General features: G+C 42.1%; 7 protein-coding genes across 11 annotated transcripts; all 7 read left to right on the top strand.

Moving 5' to 3' along the window:
* Positions 1-23: 23 nt before the first annotated feature.
* Positions 24-12,806, top strand: RB195_014578 (uncharacterized protein; the record flags this gene model as incomplete). Of its 2 annotated transcripts, XM_064204909.1 has the most annotated exons (11): positions 24-52; positions 399-489; positions 850-941; positions 5,131-5,255; positions 7,417-7,475; positions 7,630-7,764; positions 9,442-9,567; positions 10,834-10,919; positions 11,021-11,151; positions 11,209-11,275; positions 11,383-11,479. In XM_064204909.1, 11 exons carry the CDS (start codon positions 24-26, stop codon positions 11,477-11,479), a joined length of 1,038 nt encoding a protein of 345 aa, XP_064060791.1. The 2 variants fall into 2 exon arrangements, with proteins under 2 accessions (XP_064060791.1, XP_064060790.1); XM_064204910.1 differs by lacking the exons at positions 24-52; positions 399-489; positions 850-941; positions 5,131-5,255; positions 7,417-7,475 and adding an exon at positions 12,772-12,806 and having other exon boundaries at positions 7,693-7,764; positions 11,383-11,468.
* On the top strand, positions 11,548-16,906 carry RB195_014577 (uncharacterized protein; the record flags this gene model as incomplete). Of its 2 annotated transcripts, XM_064204907.1 has the most annotated exons (7): positions 11,548-11,610; positions 12,359-12,470; positions 12,864-13,012; positions 13,064-13,149; positions 16,470-16,600; positions 16,687-16,753; positions 16,810-16,906. In XM_064204907.1, 7 exons carry the CDS (start codon positions 11,548-11,550, stop codon positions 16,904-16,906), a joined length of 705 nt encoding a protein of 234 aa, XP_064060788.1. The 2 variants fall into 2 exon arrangements, with proteins under 2 accessions (XP_064060788.1, XP_064060789.1); XM_064204908.1 differs by lacking the exons at positions 11,548-11,610; positions 12,359-12,470 and having other exon boundaries at positions 12,887-13,012.
* Positions 16,907-17,285: 379 nt separating this feature from the next.
* RB195_014576 (uncharacterized protein) lies at positions 17,286-18,363 on the top strand (the record flags this gene model as incomplete). Its single annotated transcript, XM_064204906.1, has 4 exons — positions 17,286-17,381; positions 17,549-17,632; positions 17,710-17,800; positions 17,882-18,363. The coding sequence occupies 4 exons, from the start codon at positions 17,286-17,288 to the stop codon at positions 18,361-18,363; spliced, it is 753 nt and encodes a 250-aa protein (XP_064060787.1).
* Positions 18,364-21,739: 3,376 nt separating this feature from the next.
* On the top strand, positions 21,740-24,879 carry RB195_014575 (uncharacterized protein; the record flags this gene model as incomplete). Of its 3 annotated transcripts, XM_064204904.1 has the most annotated exons (5): positions 21,740-21,852; positions 23,222-23,331; positions 23,411-23,509; positions 23,612-23,727; positions 23,808-23,951. In XM_064204904.1, the coding sequence occupies 5 exons, from the start codon at positions 21,740-21,742 to the stop codon at positions 23,949-23,951; spliced, it is 582 nt and encodes a 193-aa protein (XP_064060786.1). The 3 variants fall into 3 exon arrangements, with proteins under 3 accessions (XP_064060786.1, XP_064060784.1, XP_064060785.1); XM_064204905.1 differs by lacking the exons at positions 21,740-21,852; positions 23,808-23,951 and adding an exon at positions 24,418-24,879 and having other exon boundaries at positions 23,298-23,331; XM_064204903.1 differs by lacking the exons at positions 21,740-21,852; positions 23,222-23,331; positions 23,411-23,509; positions 23,612-23,727; positions 23,808-23,951 and adding an exon at positions 24,490-24,879.
* A 62-nt stretch (positions 24,880-24,941) lies between these two features.
* Positions 24,942-25,544, top strand: RB195_014574 (uncharacterized protein; the record flags this gene model as incomplete). Its single annotated transcript, XM_064204902.1, has 1 exon — positions 24,942-25,544. One exon carries the CDS (start codon positions 24,942-24,944, stop codon positions 25,542-25,544), a length of 603 nt encoding a protein of 200 aa, XP_064060783.1.
* A 265-nt stretch (positions 25,545-25,809) lies between these two features.
* RB195_014573 (uncharacterized protein) lies at positions 25,810-26,205 on the top strand (the record flags this gene model as incomplete). Its single annotated transcript, XM_064204901.1, has 1 exon — positions 25,810-26,205. One exon carries the CDS (start codon positions 25,810-25,812, stop codon positions 26,203-26,205), a length of 396 nt encoding a protein of 131 aa, XP_064060782.1.
* Positions 26,206-26,232: 27 nt separating this feature from the next.
* RB195_014572 (uncharacterized protein) lies at positions 26,233-26,736 on the top strand (the record flags this gene model as incomplete). The annotated part of the gene is made up of 1 exon (XM_064204900.1): positions 26,233-26,736. One exon carries the CDS (start codon positions 26,233-26,235, stop codon positions 26,734-26,736), a length of 504 nt encoding a protein of 167 aa, XP_064060781.1.
* Positions 26,737-26,764: the final 28 nt, after the last annotated feature.

Genomic DNA, 26,764 nt, shown 5'->3' with positions numbered 1-26,764 from the left:
TTCAATGATTTTTACTGAAGACAATGAAGCTGCAAACTTTTAATTGGGTTTTGTATTTACCTTTACAAAGATTTTCACACAATTAATGACTGAAATTCCCACGCATGCTTTTTTGCTGTTGTTTAGTTAGGTAGCTTGGTTTCTTTTAAAAGTAAACAGAAAAAAAGCTAAAAAAAAAGTAGATATGAAGATCAATGTTCTGCACATTTGCCTAATGCTCACATTTACATGCTATTCAGAATTTCGAGGAATGGTACTAGGGATATGACCGCTTTCCAAAACTTTTTTTTTGTGGATTACATACTGGACATTCTTCTGCCCGATCTATGAGAAAAGAGCTTAACTTTACAAGAGACACACTTTCTATTCTACCGTAAGTCCTACAAATACCGTTTTAGCGCAGAAGATGTTAAATTGATGATCTACGCTTTTAACGATCTCACTCAGGGGAATTTAGCCGAAAATTGTCCTCCAAAGCTCGTAATTCAAGTACGTGCCATGTATGTCAAAATCAGTAATTGTTGTCGATTATCCGGACTACCGCGGCAATGATTCTTCTGGCAGTTCCCTTATCCAACTCAGCAGCGGAGTTTCGGAAACGTAGCAGCCTTAACAAAAAGATGCAGTGTAGTGGCTCCGCTCCTACAGTTTTTAGTCAGTGGAGAAGGAAGTTCCGCTGTATACTAGGTGGTGCATCGATTATGGCGTTTTTTTTTTTAAATTTAAACCCCATGTACAGAAAAAAAAAGAGTCTAGCCTTAAGTAACAGGTTGTTTGAAAGTTCTTTCCTTTCTCTAGTGAACATTTTTTTTACTTCTTTATGCTGATTTAGCTTTTATTAGTTTTTAGATAAATAAAATGGAGCGTCAAATCCGACTAGAACGAGCGTTTTTGACACCATCTTTTTTGCGTTTAATCCAATCATTTGGCGACTGTCCAACGTTAGTTTTTTTTTTCCTTTCGCTCAAAACGTGGGGAACCCAAACGCCAAGCTTTTGAACTTCTGCTATTTTCCAAGTGCCGAACTACCATCGACTGGTCACACTCCATCTGCTCGGCCAATTCTCTTGTCACCTGACGCACATTTTCGCACAAAAGTTGATTTAATCGCTCCTCGTCAAGCTTGACTGTGACCCGGACCAAGCCACGTCTTTGAGGTCAGAATTGTCTTCTTTGAATGGCTTCACCCGATTCTGCGCCGTTCTCACTGGCGTTGAGTCTTCTCTATTCGCTTCAGAAACCTCGCGAGCAGCTTCTGTGGCTTTTACACCTCGATTGAACACAAAAAAGAATGATGCCGAAAATGCTCCTTTTTTGTCCGCTTAACACTCTATTTTATTAATATAAAAACTAACAAAGATTAAATAAGCATTAAAAAAAATTGAAAACACTCTTTTGTGAAGAAAGGAATGCTCTTCCAAATATTTTTTACATAATGCTGAACTTTTTTCCGTGCACGAGTTTAACTTTTAAGAAACGACAACAGCAGAACCTTCCACCGTATTCAATCGTCACTGAGTACAGTAGGATCGCTAATTCTTCGACAGAAGACGAAAAAGACGCAGATCCGCGTCTTTTTCGTCTCTTTTCATAACCCGTCTCAATTTGATCTGTATTATAAGATCTATACATCGATAGATTCGTAGTGCGAGCTCTACCGATTGAACGTAATTAGAACTTTCAAGACCTACTTAGGAAGCACTTTTGTGTATCTTTCAAATTTTCATCAGAAACTACTTCAGCCTTTATGGTTATTGTCATCTAGGCATGCCAACCATCCAGATACCTTAGGACACACATCGAGCCACGGCTGTGTTACCGCATTGATTACTACATTTGAAAGGAATAGTATAACTAAGGAGAATAATGTCCTTCTTACAAAACGAAATCTTTCGAGATAATCTGCTTTAATCTTAGAAATTGTAAAAAAAATGTTTGCAAAGCCTTGAAATTGAAGATTCTGATAGTGAAATTGGGGCTCTTTCTTGCTAAGGTGCTAATCCTTGACTTAATTCTGAATCCGCACTTTGGTAGTTCTATTCAGATTTGTACTTCAGTGATTCTTTATTTTTCTTCGTCATTCGTTTGCTCCATCCCAGACATCGTAGAAAGGTTCGTTTAAACATAATTATTTCTTTGACCTGATGACTTTACTTCAATGTCGAAGAGCGAAGAATAAGTAAAACCAAAGAAAAAATAAAGTGAATAAAAAAGGAATAAAACAGACAACTCTGAGGAATATCACTCTGCAGGTATAACATTCTTCTCTGCAGTTATTCTGTTCTTTTCAAATGTAGTAATCAATGCGGTAAAACAGCCGTAGGTCGATGTGTACCCTAAGGTATCTGGTGGGTGGGCGTGCCTGGATGACAGTAGCCTTCCACAGAGGGTGAAGTAACTTGTGCTGGAACTTGTGAATTTTTTGAAATCGACACCATTTAATAGATCTCTTTCTCCTGAAAAAAAAACATATCCACTTGATATTTGAAGAAACTTCCAATAAATCGCAAAAAATAAGTTTTCTGTAAAAACACATGAAAAGTTTTATATCTTTGCAGGTTCAAACCTGACCGTAGCTGAAACTTATTAATGAAGAAATCGGAAAAATTCAAAGGACTAAAAGTGTTTTCTCTTGTGTTGCGCCGACAGATGGCTAGCCTAGTTTGTTAGCGATTTACGAACTGTCAAAAATCAGAGTAAGAAATGCAAAATACCGAAGTTGTAATTTTAGGCGCAAAAAACAGAAAATCCGGTTGAACTGGAAAACCAAAAGATGAGGTCCTCCTATAACAAATAGTTTTCTTGCATATTTTGTAGAAAAATAATCTTTAAACTGGTAATGTGAGTCAAATTTAGAAAATCTCTGGGATCGTTGAACTATAGCTGTGAGAGGTAGCAAATTGTTCGCAATAGTATGTAGATTACGAATATGTGTCGAAGAATTAGAGATCCTACTGTACCAGTCGCAAGTTGTAGGAGACAGCTCAAGGACAGACAAACTTACAATAATTTCTTATTGGTCCAATTTGAGAGCGCAACGGCTAGAATTGACGTTAAGTCCGCGATCAGTACTGCAAACTCTCTCTTTGAGAAAGAATAGGCGCCAGCATGGATACAGTGGTCAGGTTTAAGGACAAATGATTCGTCTGTTTCACAAACAGAATTTTGCAGCCCAGAATTTTCAATACATCAAATACCCAGTTCTTCCACAAAGACATTCTGAATGATGTGAATTCACTTTATTTACAAACTCAAAATTCAACACGACTCCGCCCTCTAAGAGAGGCGATATAAGCGAAGGTTTCGCGGCCAGGCAGGGCGGATACACCTGATAGGTGACTCCGGCGATTCGGCGTCACAGAAAAATATGTTAACATAAATGAACGTGACGAGAATTACACATTCTTAGTCATCGAAACCAACAGCACTAATTAAAGCTGGAAAAAATACAAACGAAAAGCAAACCTCAAAAACAGACAGTAACAAATTAAGACATTTAGGAGGAAAAACGAAACTTTTAAATTTTGAATTTTCGTGCCTGCAGTTAATCGAAAAATCACCTCCTTCTCCTTGTTCGGTTTAGTTGAGTATTTCCTAGCGTTAAGTTATACTGCTTTTACAAAAAGAACTTAAATTACCGTTCATTATTAAACATAGTCGACGCCGAACGCCAGAGAGTCACCAGAAGCCGGAACGCCGGGCGCAAACAAGCAAAACGCTCTATAAGAGCGGACTCAGCGTGAAATTTGAAGTTTATAAATAAAAGGGATTCAAAATCATTCGAAAGAGCGTCTTTTGTGAGAAGAACTGGGTATTGTGGTAGTGAAAAAATTCATAGAGGCTGCAAAAATTTCTGTTTGGAAAACAGACGAAAATTTCCCCAATTTCGTCACTCGAAAACCAACCAGCTGTCATCAATGTTAGCACCAATCTCTTCCGTAAAGGAAGGAGAGTTCTAGGCAAGTACGAATCGCGAGACTTAAACGTCAATTCTAAGCCGTGACAGCGCTCAAAAATTGGACCAAATAACGAAATAGAGCAATGTTGTAAGTTACACAAAAACTAGACATTTCAAAGCAAAACTTACAATATAAACTGTTGTCAAGTACAAGTTGTTGCGAAAACTTTCCGAGGAGATTTTCACAGCTGGAAAGCATATCGTTTATTAATCTTCGATGGAGTACTTCGTGAATTTCGAAGAGATGGAATTCGGACAAACATATGATGTGGGGTACCAAAATGCCTAAATAACCCCTGATTACGGATGTAATAAACATTTCCCAATTCGAGAAGTAAGCGGAAATCCAGAACACCCTTCCTCATGGAGATGTATCCGCGGGATATGCCAACGGAAGGATTGCGGAGGTGTGAAAGTAATTAACGGGGCTTGAGGAAACTTTGCCCGTTTTCAAGCCACACATTTGTCAAAAGTAAATTCTCGAAGTATATTGAAATCAGCAGCCATTACTTCGAATGGTACTTTCAAAATTTAATTTTGACCACTTCCAAGAATTCCGACAGTTTGCGACGGATTAATCCGTCGGCGACGGATTTTGGGACACAAGTTAGTAGCGGTGTTGTATTCTCTTTTTTTTTACTTATTCAAGTGTTGAATTTTAACAAAACATACGACTGAGCTTCATGAACATTTTGCGCAAAGTAATGGTGCACAGGCTAAGGTTATAGGCTTTCTGTTTCTTCAGAGGGACCACGACTAGGGACTAACAAGATCCTCAAATGAGTGGACAATTCAGAACTTCAGATCTAGTTCATAGACTAGACTAAATCAAGAAAAAATAAAATAAAAATTGAAAGTTGAAATTTGAAAAATTAGAATAAGAGAAAACTAATTTTATCCTACTACCATACCTATGCGAACTTGCCCAACGCGAAAATTTACCACATATAAGGCGTACTACATTGATATTGAAGAGCGTTCCATTGTTATTCCACTCGAGACCCTTAGAGAATTGTTTACAATCGAAATTTCATTGGCTGAGAGCAGTTTGAACGTCACAATCCTGTTTTGAAAACATAGGAGTGGTGTCTGCCCACAAACTTGCACTTTGCATCGATCCCGAAAGTGCTAGGTGGTTGATAGCTGTTGTTGGAATTTCTGTTCCTATTTAGCTCACGTGCTTTCGATGGAACCGTGGCATGCAGTGGCTTCTTTCAGCGAGCAATTGTTCGTGCACAGATGTTGGATTTCCCGGTGGCAGTTCGTTCTGTCGCCTCTTACGTCAGGCAAACATTAGGTGAATGCCGCTAGCTGTCCGTTCGCACGTATGCATCGTTTGGATCATCTTTCGTTCCAATATTCTATTTACAAATACGCTACCCGGCCGGCATGGCCTTTGCTCCGGCGGCAGTGCTGCATGCCTCTTGCACGATTTTTTTTAAATATTAGATACTATTTACTTTATCACTATTTAGATTAATCCCAGAGTGTTCTTGAAGAAGAAGTTCTGTATTTCGCGTCGGCTTGTGGATTCGTTTCCTTTTTCAATATGCGTGACACCTCGATTCTCCCATAATCTTAACCAGGACTGTTTCACTAATTCCAGCTCCATATGACGATATTTCCTTAGATATTTTGGTACAGTGGGTGTTGTTGACAGCTTTTATTGGGTAGTTAATGATGCTCTAATCTGAAGTGTGTGGTATTCGTCTCAATTTGTAGTCATAGTTGTGGTTAACCATTTCCTTCTTGTAGATTAGAGCGAAGATCGAGCAAAAAGTAGGAAAATAGCAACAGAGAAAAGCAGTAAGCAGCATAAGCGAAGTAAAAACAAAGAACATTTTCTTGAAGCGATGACTCGACGACATCCACCAGCGCTTTCATTGTATCATCACCCTTCAGTGCTTTGGGATCTCTATACTTCCTTAACCAGTTTAAAAATCACGTTACTAATATTCTGTGCATTTCTATGAACCCCATCCACATCCAAGAATGTCTGCAGCGCGTCTCTGAGTGCTTCTTTCGTGAAATTAGAGATTCGAATCGAAACGTAGCATAAGAACGCTCTCTCGTCGCTGGACTTCGATCTTCTCACGAGGGATTTTGCGCAATATTGGTATGGAACACGGCATGTCATTGTATTTGTTTGTAGTTACTCTACATTTGTCTACTTATTTCTTATTCTTGCTTTCTCATTTTCTTATTCTTTTGCGTAAGCACTCGAGATGAAAAAGAAAATAAGAAAAAAAAAGAAACTCATAGACCTGAAAAAGGAACAGACGAAAATCTCAGATTTTTCAAACAAAAAAGAGAAAATGTACCAGTGTGAGGCTATGCATGTGAATTTACCGTTCTTCTCATTAGAGTGCAGGTGCCAATTAGTTCTCTTATTGTGATGTATCGTAATTGCTATGGTCTCGTTCTGTTCCGTCGGTGTATGTAGCCGCTAATTGTCTTGTGAGCACAACACTGTTGTTATGTTAAAAGTTTTTTCTCCTAGTTTCAATTCATTTTAAGTGAAAAGTCTCAGATGGTTAGAATTGGGACTGGTTTCACATGCAAGTACTTTTCTGAGAAAAAGGTAGATTGCACGAAGAGATGTACCTTTCGTGTTTTTCTTGTTTTCGTGTTCGCATGACTTTGCTACAGCATTCCTAATGATAAATATGTTAAATATTCCCTGTTATTTGCTCAAATGATCTGCTTCTGCAGAACTGTCCGTTGTTCCCATCGTCGCACTGCTGGCGGTGACTAGAAATATATCCCCTATCCTATTATTTTTGCTTGCGTTGTTAAAAGTTCCTTTTGCTCTTTAGATACGGTCCTTGTCCCTAGTTCTAACTGTGAGATCTAAAACTATAATTAAAGCTTATTTTTTGGGGTTTTGAGGACGTTTGACGTTGAATATGTCGCATTCGATTTCAGCCTTCCCAAATATGAAAAAGGTGAATTCGCCAAGATATCACACTCACAGTAAAACTATTTACCAGCGTTCCCCTCAAATCACATCTAAATGGGTTTGTTTGTTTGGATAACCTCTGAGTAAGGACAAGTGTAGGTGCATAGGAGGGAAGAGATGCGTGTCTTACTCTCGATTATGAATCCAGTATACGGGAGTGCTTGCGGCACGATCTTTTTTCGAGCCAGTCGTCTACTCAAGACAGGTTCACAAGCTTTCTTAAACTCACCATTCCTCATTTATTGTCTTCACATTAATGGTTACAGTGCTAAAGTTGTTATGTTACTGAGTTGTTGTAACAACAAGTTACAGTTGTAACTTTCCCATGACTAATTTCAACTATAGGCGCCTTTATTATGATTCCGCCAGCCGGCTTTAAAAGAAGTGCCGCGAACATGTCACGGCCCTTCAGTATTTTCAACGTTCCCCAAACATTGCGGAGTTACCTTAGCGAAGGGAACGTGGAGGCTTTTGATACATATAATCATGAGTTATGTAGGTCATTGCTTCACTGGATACCCTTCAGATCGATTGTCACGTGTTGCACTGAAAGTACAGGTGCAGTTTCAGTCGCGCGCCTCAAACTTCTTTGCCCAGTTCCCCAGTGGTCGGTTGCTCCCCTTCTCCGCCGTCTCTGAACGTCTTTTGCTTCGGCACTTCACTTTTGTTTTTGCAATTGGTGTTGAAAAGTTGTTTCTCCGTAATGATTCAGGTGCCGGAATGTTTGCCAATGGAATCAGTCATCCATTTATTGGTTTTTTTTTCCACACCGCTGATGTCTCTCAGCAAGAACCAGATCGATTTCCACAAAAGTCCTGTGGATTTTGCTCAGTTTCTACCCCACAACGTTCGTTAGTGTAGTTTTTCTCTTTTTTTTTCTCTGACGTTTCAGATTAGTCTTAAAATCGTCAATCCAGGCTTACCGTAAGAGATTTTTCGAGGTTGGTTGTGTGCCTGAAAAGCCTCCACTCCTTGTGTGCAGGCTTTTCAAAACATCATTTGGAGTTTGTTCTCGATGATTCGTATCGGTTTTTTTTTCATATTTGGTCCGGTTGTTTGCATAGCAGAATAATTGAAATATAGTGGTAATTGCGTATTGAATCATCTGTTTACTGCAATCTAGCAGATATCAACGAAGCAGTAAAGGGTCTCATTATTTTACGATGTGCGTACAATGCTTGTATTGCTACTCTAAGATTTATACACATTTGCCACCTTCCCTCAAAGGCATCACTCCACGAATCTGAGGTGATACAGATTTCAGGTGGGGTTTTCGTATACGGCATAGTAGATTATGGGGTGGAGGGTGATTCCGTCAATTTCTTCCTAATTGCCGTAAAAAACGGCCAGGAAGATACTGCTTCGGGCGTTCTGGCGCACTTTTTTCCCCAAGGAGTTCGACTAGAGCGCGCCAGCCTTGTGCGGAGCTGCGTCTTCCGGGCCGTTGATTACCGTTTGTTTGGCAATTAGGAAAAAATGGACGGAATCACCCTCCTTTGCATAATTTACTATCCCTTACAAGAATACTCCACCTAAAATCTGCACCACCTCGGATTCGCGGTGTGATGTCTTTAAGTGTAACAAGCAGTATTAATTTCTGTCCAATTCAATCCATCTGAGAAGATTAAAATATTGAGGCGCACACATTACTGGTCTTTACAGGATGTTGTGTACGCCGCATACACGTTCATAATCTTCTACAATATGGAAATGAAGTTTACAAAGGGATAAGTTAATGCCGAAGACTTTATACTTTATTTGGTTTCAGGGAAGCATGACCGCAACTAGGAATTTTTAAAGCAATCTGGCACAAATGGTGGAAGAACTCTATCTTTAGGTGCGCCTTAGATAGAATGTTCTAATTCTAGTAGTGATGCGGGCGCTTACGCAACTGCTCCGTGCTTCATTTCCTTTTGACCCCACTGTAGGGTCGCACGGATGTTTTGAAACTTCTAAGATCTTAAATTGAAGTTGAACGCATTGAAGCATAACAAAGGGATTGATTAACATCAGTTACCTGATCTATTATTCTTGTTTGTCCATCTAAAATATACTACCGGCTTGGAATTCCTAGTTGTAACCTTCTACATTTGAGATATAACTCTATAGTTGGGTGAAAACAACATGAAGCACGGTGCATTTGCGTACGCGCTCGAAACGGCGAACGTTGGAACCGAGGTGGGACCATCGCAAGCTCCAGCGATGGGTGGTGCCGGCAAAGGTTTTTAACCTCTACGCTTCACCGCACTGTCTCGAGAGAAGCTGCGTACGCAATTGCACCGTGGTTCATGTCGTTTTGACCATAGATAGATAGAACTAGCTCTCGTTTTTGTAGGTTTGTTTTTGCAACAGCGACAGCTGCTTGTTCTTACATGTGTTCCTCATTGCTTCAATGGTAATTTAACAGGTTGATACCTTCATGGATTAAACAGATTGTGTTTTATTGTTGGTTATCAGGAATCGAATTTCGTTTGTACTCAGAGTGATCGCGTACACTGAAGAAGTAGATTTTTAATGGTTTTAGATTATGTCTCTTTGTCGTGCGGTAAATTGTCTAAAGTTGCTACAAAGTCGCATCTTGGTAACTCGCTGTGCTTCAACAGCAACTCCTGGAGGATCTCAACTATATCCCGAAAAATCAGAAGAGCCGGTAAGTAACTGCTTCGTTTCTGGGCGACGTAAGAAAACAGAATTGCGATTTTATTGTCCCATTTATCTTATCTTAGTAAGGCTTAGCCAAGGTTCATTCTCTACCATTTATATCACACGATCCACCTAGGATAAAAGCTTATGGAGTGCAGCTCAAGTGATGAGGATCTCTTTGCCAACCGTCCAAAAGTGAAGGGGGCCCTTCAGCAAGCGCCTAGAAGTGAAGGGGTTTTTTGGAACCGTCAATAAAGTGAAAGAGGTCCCTTCGCCAACCGTCGAAAAGTGAAGGGAGTCGCAGCACAGACTCTGACTATCGCATGTATGGTACAACGGCACCCGTTGCGTTCGCATGCAGCGATTGCAACGCAACGTATCAACGGCGAGAAATCCGTTTCAGGTCCACCGTTAGTATGGTGGGACTCTGCACAAATATCGCGGATTTTTTGGATGTTTTTTACTCTACGTCATGAAGCATTGTGGTTGTCGTGGCAGGTACACCATCGCCTCAGAGGTAGTGGAAGATATACAGAAGAAAGCAGCATTGCAGGGGATAAAGCATTTCCTTCTTGAGAGTAGCTGCGATCCCTATACAGTCACGTAAAGAGTTTTAGATGTATTGCTTAGTTAGAAAATCTGGTTAACGTATGTTATAGTAGGGTCAAAACGACATGAATCACGGTGCAATTGCGTAAGCGGTCGCGCTCGAAGTGGTGGCGCGAAACGTAGCGGTTGGAATCTAGAGGGAACCCTTGCTGATACCATTCTTTGCTGTAGTTTTTAGAAGGTGCTCCATATCGTTTTTAGTCCATACGGCTTCAGTGTTGTGGGAACGTATATTCTCACCTATTGTTCATTTTTATAGTCGTATCAAAACGACGTGATGCCTGGTTCAGGTGCACGAGCGACTGCGCTCAGTGTCTACGATCGAGCTGATAACCTCTCTAGCTACTCTCATCGCTGCAATCGTACTAGAGACAATGATTCCATCCCGATCGCAAGTGCTGTCTTTACCGGGTCGCTTTGAGTGCAGTCGCTTGCGCAACTGCACAAGCTTCAAATCTTGTTGGCCCGATTAAGGTGTAGCCCTGGGACTCCTTTTGTGGATCCACTGAAATGACGTGACGAGCATTCTAATTAAGGTATAAGCTTTAATAGGGACGTATGTCAGACTCTTTGATTGATGACAGCGAACGTTTTCACGGGCTTTGGCTTTTAAAAACGATTCTCCGGCCTACACTAAACTTCAAATAAAACTATCAGTTTCCAGGGCTTCATCCAATACGGTCGCAACGCCTCACGTGATCCGAGGGCAACAGGCGCACGCAGACCGCAACAGGGGGACACTCCTGCTTCGTAGGTTTCATAGTTATCGCTTTTCCACTTGTTAAAATTTTTCAATGAAACAACTTTCTTGGAAAAGCACTCATTTTTGTTAGATCGTGAGATTTGTTCAGATTCTTATTACGGCGCCTTAGTCACGCCTACGAAGTCTATCCTCTTCTCTTCCTCGGCGCCTTCTGGCTCGCAATTTTCGGCGCTACGGCCTACTACAGTTTTACAAAAATCGAAATATGGCTAGACAGAAGTAATTTACACTTTTATCCACTTTTTTTGCTAGGCGCAGTTTGATTTTATATTTCAGCTAAGTCGATGGCACCATGGGACTGGGAACGTTCCCGCGACACCTACTACAAGAAAGGAACTGTCGCGTAAGTTTTCATGCTCATACTCATGTAATTGTTGTGATTGATGTTCTCATAAGGTCACTTTGTAGTCTACGTCACTTAGTCAATGTATTTTATAAAGATTTATTCAGGTTTGACTTAGAAGGTCGTACTCGTAAGCGTTGCGAGTTGATGGAAATGCTTCAGGACGAGATGCTCGAAGCCGCCAAGAAGAGAGGTACACGATGATTGAGCAGCATTTACGACTAACTCTTCATACTGTAATTTAATGTCTATGTCGAATTCCGGTTATATGGATGATTACGGTATCTTGTTTAATAGCGAACATAATAAACATTAGCAAAAACGTATTCATCGAAGTGAACATCAAACACAGCGAGCACAATAAACATCTCCATCAGATTAGATCCTTTCAGCTTCTACTGGAGCCCAGCAGGAAAACATAGTAGTAATTCTTCATAAAATTTCCAGAGAAGTGAACATTTGAAAGCGTGATCTTATTTTGTGCACTAACTAGTAGTGCGATTTGTGACGAGGCCGTTTCCCCCTTTTTCTGAATAGGTTGGGATAATGGAGCGTGAATGTACTCATACTCATGAATTACGGTTCCAACTCTGTCCATTTGTTGTGAGCTCCTAACGCTCTCGACTCGTGGTATTCTACCTTTGAACGCTTCCGAAAAGAGAGATCCGATCGGATGTAGTCCACACCAAAACGTTTCGTCCTTAATCGAGCACAATTTTTGAAGCAGTTTTGCTTCCCCTAGTGCTCGCTAATCACATTTCTATAGGAACTTATAGTGAAGTCAGCACGACATTAAGCACTGTGCAGTTGCATAGGCGGCTGCACAGTGCTTAATGACACCACACCCCAAGCAGTTGGTGTCTAGGCGGACCTTTGCTGACACCATTCCTCGCTGTAGTTCGCAATGATCTCACCTCGATCCCAACCCAAACTGCCCCTCTGAGCGCAGCCGCTTACGCAACTGGACCGTGCTTCATGTCGTTTTTACCCTACTATGTCTCAACCAAATGAATGACGTACCGTAATGCTCTTAACGCACACACGATAAGTTGGATCAGATAGGACTATATGTACAAAATCCAGGAAAAGCATGCGATCTGTGTGCTATGCACATTTGCGCTGAATCATCTGAATTTGCCACAGATATCTACGCTACGTGGCGACACACACATCCAACCTCAATCCATAGCCGAAGGTGACTACTTGCGTCGCAACACAAATGCACACACGTGTCCTTTAGAATCTGAAAGCTGCAAGGCTTTCAATAGTTATTATTTCTCTAGTTATGACTAAATGAACCAGAAATACGGCTTTCTTCAGTAGGAATCTAATAGAATAAGTATAATAATAATATAATATAATAATATAATATATATATAATAATATAATATATAAATAATAGTTTAATTCTAATTTAGTGTTGCAATGGCTACGAGCTTTTTTTTTTTGATAACATGTGATTACTCTGTGAACTTTACGAAAAAACTTATTTGTAGGAATGAAAGGAAGGTTTATAAGCACGTGGAGTTGAGTCATTTCTAATTAATACCGCGTGGAGTTGACTCATTTCTATTTGGGCCTCATCAAGACTGGGAGGTGGTTGCATCAGTTATGTCATTATGGCATGCTATCGGACTGGCCAAACCGAGTTATTCACGAATATTGGCACTTCGATTTGTTGCTACACCATCTGATGGGTCCTCTAGAATCCAGCTTCAGAAACCAGTAGGTGAAGAGGTGAGGAAGAAAAGGTAGACAATTCATAAGTCAAAACTGTTTTATTTTCAGGGGTTCTTCAGTTATGGCCGGAATTTCTCTCGTGATCCCAACATTAAAAGCAGTCTAAAGCCGCAGAAGTTTGATACTCCAAAATCGTTCGTTTTGAGTATTATTTACATGAAAAAGGAACATAAAAACTACTAGAGAAAAGAAAAAAAACAAGGAGAAAGGAACGAGTCGAAGAACTTCTCGGCGCCATCGTTTTCGACTGTTCCTCTCATCGGAAGAAGATATGCTCGTGTTTTAACGATCTGAAGTCTAGAGTAGTTGAGTACGTGGCTTTCTTGAGGCTGCGTGGTTAAAGGCATCACCCAGCGAATCTGACGTGATATGGACTTCCGATGTTCGAAGACTATACGGGATCGTGGATCGCAGAAACTGCTCATTTCCCGCTCATTTCTTCCTAATTGCCGTAAAAAAACGGCCCGGAAGATGCGGCTTCTAGCTTTTCGGGGCGCTATTTTCTCAAACGAGTTCTATTGGAGCGCGCCAGCCTTGTGCACGCACCGCATATTCCGTGCCTTTTTTTACGGCAATTAAGAAGAAATGGACGGAATCACCCTCTTTCGGGTGCGGGACAAGAGGTACCCGTGAAAACAGGCTGACCGCTCCTGACCTGCCTTCAGCGCCGCGCGCCTCCGCGAAATCACGGCTGCCACTCTTCCACCTGGACATCCTCCACGACCGCCTGAGATCATCTAGACCCCACCCTCTTATTGCCATCTAATCAACGCTGCGCGCGACGTTCGCGCCTCGACGAAGCAGTGGATACTGAAAATTTAGAAGAGCGAATTTAGAAGAAGGAGAGGAGTGTAGAACGAATTGACGCACCAAGTTCTGGTGTACGAAAATAGTAAATTGAGCGCATAAGATCGGGATTTAAGGAGAAAAACTAGATCCTTCCATCCAATTAAAAGATATATTATCAGAGACATATCATAGAGTATCAAAGAGTCAAAGATATGATGATAGATAAGAGTGATATCCGTGCTCTACATTGACATCACTTGAGCAACGTCACACAACTAAAGATAATCTCAAAAAGATGCTGCAGGCAAAAGAATAAGAAGAATAAAGGAAAAGAAATGAATATATTTTCATAACCTCATAATTTCACACATTTCACGACCAAACTGTTCTATATAAACTCGTAGTGCATAAGTATGCGTTTGTCACGATGTCATTCAACGAATTCATGTTCAACTTTCGACTGCAGCAACCATACGCCCAGCAACTTTATTCCCTTATTACTTTGCATGCATTCTTTGAACTCTTTTCTACATTTTACCTTTTCAAAATTTTAAATAGATGTAATGTTTACATGGAGCGCAACTTAAATATTTCAGTACTTTCTTGTACGTTTTATAGAATAAAACTTTATATGGCTCTTCAAACTTCTTTCAACAGCGTTTTATCGCTTCATTTGTATCTATTCTCTACATAAAATCAATATGACAGGTTAGGTGTATTAGTGGCGAACAGAGACCTTCGTATCTTCGAGATATACCTTTAGGTACAATGTATGTCTGCGAGGCATTATTCGCGCTTCGTTAGTCGTTGGATGCCACTTTTACTCGGCTAGATAAGCAAAAAGAAATTCCTAGAAAGCGAAAAAAAAAAGTTCAAAAAAATACCATTACATTGATCAGGGGAAATTTTTTGAAGCATTCTTTTGCATTCCAAGAGATGGATGATTAATTTCCATCTAACAAGTCAAAACATGATATTTTCATTTTCACTCGCATTTTTGAATGACATATATACAAACCTCTTTCATTTATATTAACTAACAAGTATATTTTGTATAGAGTTTCAAACAACATCTAATATCAGGCACTTTCATTTTCCTTCGATTCTAACAGCGCTTCGTAGGAGTTGCGGGCGCGGAGGAGAAAACTCCTCGTAAGAGCAGCAGATGCAGCGAAATGGGCAGGGAGGGTAGTGTCGGAAGGGCATCAGCGAGACGTAGCACAAGAGGAGCAACTAGGCTACTGTGGCGATCACGACGCTGTCAGGAGACGCGCGGTGCAATTAACGACGCTCATTAGCCTCCTGGATATGTGGCGGCACATCATACGGGTACCTCTTTACCGTCCCCCTCTTCCTCCATATAGGCATAACCTACCTGAAACCTATATCATCCCAGATTCTAGGGTGATGCCTTTGAAGGCATCACTCCACGAATTTGAGATGGTATTTCAGGTGGAGTATTGGTATACGGGGTGGGAGACTATGGAGAGGGGGTGATTCCGTCCATTTCTTTCTGATTCCCCTAAAAAACGGCCCGGAAGATACGGCTTCAGGCGTTTTGGCGCACTATTTTCTACAAGGAGTTGGACTGGAGCGTGCCAGCCTTGTGCGGTGCCGCATCTTCCGGGCCGTTTTTACGGCAATTAGGAAGAAATGGACGAAATCACCCCTCTCTCCGTAGTCTCCCATCGCGTATACGAATACTCCACCTGAAATCTGCACCACCTCAGATTCGTGGGGTGATGCCTTTAAACCGGAGGTTGCGAGCGCCGCATTTTGCAGAAATGATTGGACCGAAGGAGGGTCCTACGTCGCAACCTCTTGAGTCGTTTTGACCTGACTTCATGTTGTCGGCTTGGTTATGGCACCTTTCTAGCTGCTAGTCGTTGGTGGAGGAGACAAGAATTGGTGTCTCACTAATGATGTATTGTCGTCGATAGCGATCGCTAGTAGCTTGTTGATCAATTCGGTGCCACAGAAGATGATATGCCAAAGTTGCCGTACGTTTACGGCAGCGACCTGTGGCGATCACCAGCCCTCTTCTCCGATACGAAAATGGTTGTCATGTAATTAAAATTTGTGTCATGAAAGCCCTAACCATCGCTATAGCACATACTGGTGCCTTAGCTCAAGCTGTTAAATGCGAGTGGGGCACAGGAGAGGGAAGAGGCATGTGTCAAGTAGAAAACCAACGTATGCTGTAACAGCATTGCATGCTTTGTTGAAAACAGTTGTCGGCGTCTCTACTCTTCAGTGACTGCTTTAAGCACCGATGATTGACGTTTCCATGTGTGAAAATGAGAACGTTAAGGGATTCATAAGGCTGACGAATGGATTGATGACAAATCCAACTTCGTCGCCCTATACTAAAGTTTTTGAGCGTTTCCGTAGGAGAACATTGTAGATGTCATATCAATCATAGCTTTTGTAGTTAGTGTACATTGAAGAGTCCCAGAAAACTTTATAGACAAGAGAGCATAGTGCCGTCTCTAACAAATGGTGATTATCGATCAAGCCTTCTAACGTCGCGGTGTTCGGTTCAAAATGCGCGCTTAAAGTGAAGTCGTAGATGTTCGTTCTCGACAACATCTTCTCTTCAGACAAAGGGCGGCTGTAGTCCTAGCTAAGCTGTTGATTTCCCGTTTCCTACTTGCCTCTATTTCAGATTCATGTTAGGTCGCCTTGGTCACTGCTACGAGGTGTATCCCCTAATTCTTTTGGCGATTAGCCTAGTAACGGGAATGGTTTTGACCGGTTACTACAGCCTAACTAAGATAGAAGTCTGGATTGACAAAAGTGAGTGTGCTTTGTATTGCCCGCAAGAGGCGAAGTTATTCTGCTGTTAACTTATAACGTATCATTCAAAGGAGAGTGATCTTCAGGGCCAAAACTTGCACCGTGGGATTGGGAGCGTGCACGAGATTCGTACTGGAAACAGTCGACCGTCTAGTAGGCTCTAAACTATACTTCAATCTCTGTTCGCACTTTCGACAATGTCGTTACAGTTTTGATCTGGACGGTCGTACGCGCAAGCGTTGTGAAACAATGGAAATTCTGCAGGATGAAATGTTGGAAGCAGCTAAGAAAAGAGGCACTCGATAAACGTTGGATGATATTTTGCAAGACGATATCTTCAGAATTGAAAGTATTGCTAAGCGAATCCAACACTACATAAATGCGTTGAAGTATATATTTGTAAATTGCCTATCGAATCTTGGTTGATTCGTCCACAGACGTCGTCATATGAAAGAAATGTTTAACGAAGTAGTAATTTATGCGAATAGAGCTGCTGATCTCACTGATCATTTACGCAAAAAATGAAAATCTTGACACACTGTAGCCTGCAAGCACGGATTCTTAGGCCACGAGTGCACTGATGATTCGACACCAAGCGATCAAATCACGCTTCCGCTATCTTAGTGAGTGCGACTTATAGAGTTACACGGAGTAGCGAGGAGGTTACTCTGAGTCTCGAACTGCGATGTACAGTGGAGGTGCCTCTTTCGGCAGCGTCTCCAAAGATGAGACGCAGTTCGACATCTCCGACATTTTCGTCTGCTCGGAATCTTCTAGAAAGGTCAGCTAAGTGTAATCCACTTCCAAGATCCCCTGCCGTGTTGGAAAAATGACGCAAGCTGGTTCCCTGATCCAGATAAGTTGGCGACGACCGGTGTTAGTGGCTAAACTCGCCTAGGTAAGGCTGATTAGTATTGGGAAAAGTCTTCCGTTTAAACACCCATACAGCATCAGCACCCTGCAGACTTGGTCCTGCTCTCTCAGGCGTCGGACGATATTGTAACCGATGATCACGAGGCGATCAAATCTCAGGTTGCTCAGGACGTCTTTGATTCTACACGTTGCACGTACACGACGCACGGGGAGACTGCCTCATGTTTTGCTCTTAGAACGCGAGAACAACATTCACACACCACGACCAGCATACCCTTCTCGGAGCTACAGAATGCATCAAATTCCGCGTGATTGCTCTTGAAAAGAGTAAGAGCAGAAGGAGCGAATGAAGAAATGAATAAAGATATGCCTGTCATTCAAGGAAAAAAGGTTCCTTCTGAAATGTAGGAGTTGGTTTTGTTGTGCACCCATCCCATCCTATCCATCTCGCTGATTCTTTCGAGATCCCATCTCTTCGTCTGGCCATTTTTTGTCTCCGTCCTTTGCACCAAAAACTCATCGGCATCATCAACTGCTACTCACCAACAGCAGCTGATGAATCCGAATTGGGCGCCTTTTATGAGGAATCAGAGGAAGTGGTCCGCAACGAGAAGTCCTTCTACATATTCGTTATTGCAGATTCCAGCGTAAGGCTAGGAAAGGCCATAGAGGAATACGGGATTGAAAGATTTGAATTAGTGAACCGCAGTGAAAATAGCAATGAAACAATCAAAAGCAATCATCTTTTCGAACTGAGGTGTGCTACTCGCCTTTTTATGGAAATTCTCGTGCCACGAAGGAATATTATCGTCGGTGGGCATGGGAATGGCCCAACGGCACGACTCTTGCGGAGATTGACCACATGCTTAACAACCGGTGCTGCTGTTTAAGTGACGTAGTACCACCCTTTAAGAGTGGTTTTGATCATCGTTTCCTTCGTGCAAAATTTTGAGCCAACCAAAAAACAGAAGAGAACATCTGTTATCGCGGACGAGGGCTGGAAGAAGTCGTTTATGTCGACACTGTGTTCGAGAACTCCTTGTCCCAGTCTCATTAGGACAAGGAGTTCTCGAGCACATTGGCACATCGTGGAGGACCCTAGCGCGGACACTGCCCTCTTCCTCAAAAGATTATGAACGACGCCTGTCTCAAGCCCGATCATCCTCGCTGGTGCTTTGATATGCGAGACCGCAGGGAATTTCAAGAACGTCATACTAACGAACTTTATGCTAAACGATTCGTTATACATGGTAAAGGACATGGTATACATGGTAAAGCACACCTCGTTCCACCCCGGAAACTTTCTTTCAAAGTACTAGTTATGATCAAGAGTATGAAATCTGACACAGCACCCACGCCTGACTCCACATCAGCAGACATTCTTTGGACTATTGTCCATCCTCCTCATGTTATTTCTTACAAATAATGGAGGTGACCAGGTGGATCTCCGAAACTACCATCCGATATGCTTCCTGAGTGTTTTATTCAAGTGCTTGCGAAGATCATGCTTATGCGTTTGTCGTATCAAGGGCTGGGTGAAGTCCAACCTCAAGAACAGGCTGGAGCTGCATGGATCAAGTCCAGATCGTATCGAAGATCATACAGGATACTAAGAATATCGTCTGATCCTTGTCCTAACCTTCGTCGACTACGAACAAACTTTCGACAGCTTTACAGTGCATAATGAAGAAAAGATGAAAGGTACATAAACGTTGACAGAAAATTGTTCTCAAACGTTCGTTTTGCAACGACATCACTCACTTTTTGGAAAGTACTAGAGTAGCAGAGAAGCTCAAGGAACTAAACAAAGCTAATAAGAGAATAACTTTGGGAATAAAAAGAAAGAAGATACAGCTTATGTGAACATCTGCAGCGAGGTCGGAGAAATACAAAGGCTCCCAGACCGTGGAAACTTCATCATTTCCGTACACTGGACGCTGCATGAATGTGGAGAACGAATTGAAGGAAGAACTGAATAGAAAGAATGAAGAGAACAGCGTGAGCAACATCAGTGTTCGCTAGGGGAGCAACGAACTGACCAGTGACAAAAGTTCCCATCGATAACAACGACAAGGCGGATTGGATCTATGGCACTTTGGCAAGTGCTAATCAAATACATATTCGATGTGTTGGAGAAAACACTCTGTGTCCTTCTTACTCATTAACTCCTCACTTCTGACTTGACAGCTGGTGGAATACATAGAATCATTGCGTATGGAATAAGAACTATGCAAAAATGGTTTCTCAGCTTCGCTTTGTCGTTAATTTTAGTTTCTTAGCTCTCTCTCTCTCTTTCTCTTGGTTTTTTCCAGTGCAAAAAATGCGGAAATGTAGAAGAAAACATCGAAACAAACTATGGATAATCGTAGTGTCGAATGAAAAGCCAAGAGAACTATTGCAGTACGTGCAGAAATTAATGAGTTAATTAATTAAATTAATTTGGATTTAGTTAAAGTTAAGGTTAAAAGTTAAAGTTAGTTAAAAGTTAGTTAGTTAAAATGAAACTAAATATTGCTATAATGTTAACTAACTGTTAAAAATTTTACATGTTAGTTAATTAAATTAATTAACTGAATAATGAAAAAAGTGTTGAAAAGATGAAAAGAGAAGTGGGCAAGGAAATCCTGAATTGGAGAAGAATTGTTAAAAACACTCAATCGGCTGAAGAAGTGACAATCACAATGAAGATCATCATGATTGTAATGTTAATCGTGTAGTGCATCAAAAAATAAACAAATCAAGATTGAAAGACAACGTTGAAGAAAAACAGAACAGAAACTTGTAAATGTACTGTAGATCAATCACATTTCGGCGTCATTTTCACACTTTTTCTAACATCATAGCAGTTATTTCTTACTAGCAACAGCGCAAGTGAAGTACCTTGAAGCTAAACTGTGTACGCCATCTCGTGCTGTATCATTTATTTCGTGGTATACTTTCTTTAGTCGCCTTTCTTCTTCTCCAGCTTAGAATTGTTTCATCAAGCAAATTCTACAGATGCTACACTTTAATCTTTGTATATTTATAGCATATAGGGTTAATTAAGTCATGACAATGAATTCAGTTGTTTGCCTTCATTTCTTCTTTCATTTCGTCCTTTATCTGAAAGAGAAAAGATTTTACTGCATAAGAGAACTCGGAAAATAGTATGAAATGTAGAAAGCTATAATGATGAGTCTGTTTAAGAAGACAAATTGAGAGCTGCGCTTAAAGGCATCACCCCACGAATCTGAGGTGGTGCGGACTTCAGGTGGAGTATTCGTATACGGGATCGTAGGTTATGGAGAGAAAGGTGATTCCGTCCGTTTTTTGCTAATTGCCGTAAAAAACGGCCCGGAAGATGCGGCGCCGCACAGGGCTGGCACGCTCCAATCGAACTTCTTGTGAAAATAGTGCGCCGGAACGCTCGTAGCCGTATCTTGCGGGCCGTTTTCTACGGCAATTAGGAAGAAATAAACGGGATAACCTCCTTCCCATAATCTACGACCCCGTATACGAATACTCCACCGGAAATCCGTACCACTCCAGATTCGTGATGGGGTGATGCCTTTAAAAAAGACGTGTTTGAGATCACGCATTACTTCTACATGCTTTCCTACCAAAATTCTTCGTGAGTACAACATCGATGCGCGTTAAGCTGCGGGAGTATAAAAAGTTTAGCAGAATTTCACAGAGAGATTCCAGAGAATATCTAATTTTTTACCGGAACAGTGCCGTTTTCTCCGTGCATTCTGTCTAGGCTCGACGTAAACAACGACAGAATAAGTTGTCTAATAATGTGTGCATATGACCGTGAAATACAAATATACGTTTGAAATGCAAGCAAAAGTGATTACACTCACCTTCCTACTCCTCGCACAAGATTGGGTTTTCTGATAAATCATATAGATCACATAAGCGTTTGCGAAGCAGAATGAGAGCAGCACTAGCAGATAGAACATCGAAACATTGAGAATGAGTCTACTCTGACACAGGACGAACTGATAAATTACGTATAGGTAAACTGAAGCAGTGAACTTGTTTCGCAGCGCGGAAACTGGTCCCGCTTGTCACCGAGTCCTCGATGACTAAGGTCTATAGGCACCTTCATCGTTATCGATTTCGCCCTACTTGGATTTGCAATGACGTGCCCGAGGGTGGCAAAAGAGCACTGTGCGGAGCTCTGCCATAAATGTGGCACCGCATTTGAGTCAACGGTCGGATGATGTCATCTGAGCAACTGATAAGCAGGCTAAATGTTGATAAACTTTCCAACGTTAATGCGTAATGGGCCGTTTGCTTTTGTTGCTACTATTTTCCCTATTTTGTCGAACAGAATCCGCATGCCCATATGGAGGAATCACTGCTTATTATATTGATCAGTGCTATGTATTTTCAGGGTGAGCTTCTTTCACTGAAAGTTCACGAACCCCAAGAGTAATTTCTTCACGCATTTTTTGTCAATTGTATTAGTTGCTTTATTAACATGTTTATTCGTCTATTCGCTTTTAAGCACTTATTTCATAGCAGGAACATTTTAGCAAAAAAAAAAAAACTCCTGTAATCCACAAAAAAAGTGAGTGAGCAAAGATTACAGAAAGATCAATGAACGTTCGAGTGGTTGGAAATTCCCAAGAATATGTGTCATTTATTTTAAGTACAGCACCCAGTAGGAATTATTTTTAATCAGTTGGAAAAACCGACCTAGGGAAGTAAATTATCAGCAGGCGGTTTTTCCTAAGAAATACAACGGCAGCTTTAATGAGATGCCAACCAATGCAGTTAAGAAGTGCCATCAATATTCAGGTTAGTTAAGACGATGAAGAAGTATATTTTCCGCCTACTTTGTTTTGTATTCCATTAAAAGCGCTGTGCTTAGTTGGAATAGCATGTCTTCTATAATATCTCTCGAAACGATGACCCTCCAAAATATTCCCAAAAAAAGAAAACTGAATGAAAAAGGTTAAATGAAGAAAGGAGAAAGAAGCAGCACATAGTTGCAGTTATGCTTCCCCTCTTTCAAAATATATTTGGTTTATTAGCAAAATAGAAGGGAAATGGGCAATCATTATCTGCCATCTTCTCCCAGAAATGGCTTGGAAAACTTTCCAGTGGTTTTTTGGTGGACGAATCGAAGATTGGCTGACGTCTTACTTTTCATTCTGTACATATCCCTCTTAGTTTTTGCGGCTCAAAGTTCAGGTAAAGAACTTAATTCCTTTCTAGCGAATTAAAGGCATCACTCCACGAATCTGAGGTGGTACGGATTTCAGGTGGAGTATTCGTATACGGGATAGTAGATTATGGAGAGGGGAGTGATTCCGTCCATTTCTTCCTAATTGCCGTAAAAAACGGCCCGGAAGATGCGGCGCAAGCACAAGGCTGGTGCGCTCCAATCGAACTTCTTGTGAAAACAGTGCGCCGGAACGCTCGAAGCCGTATCTCCACAATCTACGACCCCGTAGACGAATACTCCACCTGAAATCCATACCACCTCAGATTCGTGGGGTGATGCCTTTAATTCTTAAAAAATAATTAACAATACCATGCTCTTGTAACTGATATTGGTCTAGCTGCCAGTTGTTTTATTTGTAAATGTTCACATCTCATTTCTCCACGATTTTTGAATGTGCCCGCAATGAGATCCAATGATGTTCCACTGATGACCGAAAATGAAATCTGGGCACTTTTTTGAAATGAGTTTTGAATTTTTAGATTTGTCACAGTATTGACAGCAATTAGTTGACAGAAAAACGTTGTGATATTTAGTTTGAAAACCACATGGGTATCAGCTGAGTCAATTTGTCAGTACCTAGGCGGTCATCTTGTGTCAATTCAATCTGATATGGAGAACAGCTACGCTGCTAGAGTTCTTCACAGTAAGTCCTCAGTATTTCCTAAAACTCTACGAGCTTTGAGTACAAGAAAGGCACCAGGGAAAAAAGTGCATATTTACAGCTCCGTCCAGAACTGAGTTCTACATTGGCGCCTATGTGAATGGCCATGCATGGGAATGGTCAGACTATGACATTAAATTCATTTACTCAAATTTCAGAGGTTAATACATTAAGATAAGTTGTATACATATGCATCCTCATAACAAAATTAGGTGATCCACGTATGATGACAAGATTTACGACAGATGTTTGCTACTTTCAGGAACAATGACAAACAACTCAGACAATGTCAGCTCTATGCTCTTGACGACAACGTATTACAGCAAGTGGAACATTCTCTCCTCAAACTCACTCACACCAAAACCATTCACATGTCAGGTTTGTGGAAGTACATGCATAGTCCTTGGGTAACACGGGATTAATCCTGTTCGTTTGAGCGCAGTTTCGATTTTTTTAAGAATAGAAATAATCTAGTGTATTTATGGACAGGTGTAGAGCAGTTTGTAAGAGGTGCTGAGTTTCGAACTATCGACTGCACGGCCGGTCAATGGTTCGAAACCGCCATAGAACCAACCAAGCCTTTTATTCCTTTGAGTCGATAAATTGGTACCGGATCTGTCTGAGTGGATAAAAGCAGAGGTTTGATACACATTTTGGTCCCCGTAAGTCATTGTATAGGCTAGACACGCTTTTGTAAACCAAGGAACATTGAAATAAACGCTTTGGCACATCCTAAGCGGATTGATTAACGCCACATACTTTATCTTCTTATCTTCTATTGAGTGTTTTTTAATGAACGCCGGTAATGCTCTCCGTTCCTGTTCAAGTGAAGTACCCAGCGTGCATATATTTAATTGACATTGTTAGGATCTAGACCTACTGCTGCAAATCCTACCTCACGCCTCAAAGCGGCGCAGCGGTGGCCCTGGCCGTCGGGCAGCTATGGTGGCGAGAATTCGTCTCTGCAGGTTCAACCATGAAACAAAGGTGTCCGGCTAGTAGCTCGGTTTTAGGGCCAAGGCTACAGGCTAGCTAACTGAGGGGGTAGTACGACGATTCCGGTGTCAGGCTGCTAGCTTGCTAGTGCGACAAGCCGACCGAGGACAACACCCCCGTCGCGTCATACTGCTAATGTCCACTATGTGTTCTTCCGAAGCTAGGGCGTACTCCAGAAGCGACGCGCATTGTCCTCGCCCGGGCAATGTGGCAAATATGCGAGGGCTACCGACTAGACGACGAAGCCGGCCAAAGAAGTTAGTCCGCCATCGCCAGCAACATCCAGTGCGCTTGGCAACACTTAACGTTGGGACGCTTAGCGGAAGAAGTCGTGAACTGGCAGACAGTCTCAGAAAACGCCGTGTTGACATATGTTGTATACAGGAGGCTCGCTGGAAAGGCTCCAAGGCAAGGGAATTAGGCGATGGCTACAAGCTGATCTACCACAGCACATCAAATCGCAATGGCGTTGGTATCATATTGAATGAGTCGTTTAGAAATAGCGTCACAGCGGTGGATCGACTATCGACTTAATGGTTGTAAAAGTAGATACAGGAGAAGTGGAATTGGGAGTCGTATCTGCTTATGCGCCACAGATGGGCTGTAGTGAAGAAAAGAAGGCGAGCTTTTGGGAAGATCTGGAGCAGTACGTTCAATCCCTGGAAAGCGAAGAAATACTTTTAATTGGAGGAGACTTCAACGGACATGTCGGTTCTCGGAAAGACAGATTCGAGAGTTGTCATGGTGGATACGGCTATGGAGCTCGTAACGACGACGGGTTGCGAATCCTGGGGTATGCTGTTGCAAGTGACTTGATCATTGCTAACACGCAGTATCGGAAAAGAAAATCGCATTTGATCACGTACACCAGCGGCGGTCGTGAAACACAAATAGATTTCTGGATGTTACGCCGACGAGATCGCCGACTTCTGCAGGATTCAAAAGTCATCTCTACAGACCATGTCGCTGCCCAACACCACCTGTTCGTTATGGACTTGAAAATCTCCCGTCCATGGAAGAGACATCCAAGGACTGAAACACAGCGCATCAAATGGTGGAATCTGAAGGATCGAAAGGAGGTATTTTTCGCGTCCGTGGCTCCATCTACACCTCCTCACCCCACTCGTACTGTGGTCGTCTACTTCCAGCGTTATACGCTTGACCGCGGAAAACACTCTGGGAAAGACGACTTTAGGTAAGCCAAAGGTACAAAAGGCTATGTGGTTTTGGAACGAGGAAGTTCAGGCGGCAATTTGTGAGAAGAAGTCCAAGTATAAGCTCTGGTGGAGGACACGTCAGCCTGAAGATCGGGATGCTTAAATAGCGGCGAAGAGAGAGGCTAAGAAGGCAGTCTCCAAGGCGAAGTCGAACCGCTACAAGGCTGTGTACGACATCCTTGATACCAGAGAAGGCGAGCGGGCAGTGTATCGTTTAGTCAGAGCGCGTCATCGCTCAACGTTGGATATGCAGCACACCAAGATCGTTAAGGGAGTTGATGGAGCCGTTCTGCGCCGCCCTGGTCAGATCCTGGAGAGGTGGCGAGAGTACTACAACCACTTGTGTAATGAAGAGTTCTGTCATCCTCCGATCCCAACAGTTCCCAGCGTCGAGGGTCCTGTTCTACCAATTACTGCCGTCGAAGTCAGGGCTGCCCTCGCAAAAATGAAGTCGAACAAGGCAACCGGTCCTGATGACAAACCTGCTGATGTCTGGAAGCTGCTAGGAGATCGAGGGTCCGTGTGGCTCGCAACTCCATTTAACAAGATCGTTGCAGAAGGACGGACTCCAGACGTTTGGCAAACTTCCGTGACCGTGCCTGTCTGGAAAGGGAAAGAAGACATTGCTGAGTGCACTTCGTAGAGGCCTATACGACTGCTGTGCCATACGATGAAGGTTTTTGAGCGTGTCCTGGAGGCTCGTCTGAGGAAAATTGTTAGCGTTTCACTCAACCAGTGCTGCTTTGTGAAGGACTGCAGCACAATAGATGCTGTCCATGCTGTCCGAATCCTCCTGGAGAAACATCGAGAGAAGAACCGCAGTGTGCATCTTGCTTTTCTCGATCTCGAGAAAGCTTTCGACCGTGTCCCACATGAGCTGTTATGGATGTCCATGAGGTCGCATAGGGTACCAGAAGAATATGTGCGGTGGACAAAGCTGCTCTATGCGAAGCCCACCAGCGTTGTCCGATGTGCTGCTGGAATAAGCAGACCATTCCGTGTAGAAGTAGGGGTTCACCATGTTTCATCCCTCTCACCTCTGCTGTTCATACTGTGCATGGACACGATAACGAAGGAAATCCAGAAGCAGCATCCGTGGACTCTACTCTTTGCCGACGATGTCATGCTCGCGTCGGAGTCTCGAGATGATCTTCAGAAACAAGTGCAGTCATAGAAGGATCAGCTGCAGCAATATGGATTGC

The sequence above is a fragment of the Necator americanus genome, chromosome V (assembly GCF_031761385.1).
Source record: "Necator americanus strain Aroian chromosome V, whole genome shotgun sequence".
NCBI classification, from domain to species: domain Eukaryota; kingdom Metazoa; phylum Nematoda; class Chromadorea; order Rhabditida; family Ancylostomatidae; genus Necator; species Necator americanus.
Note: the sequence above shows the minus strand (reverse complement) of the source record. Positions and strands in the feature narration are given on the sequence as shown.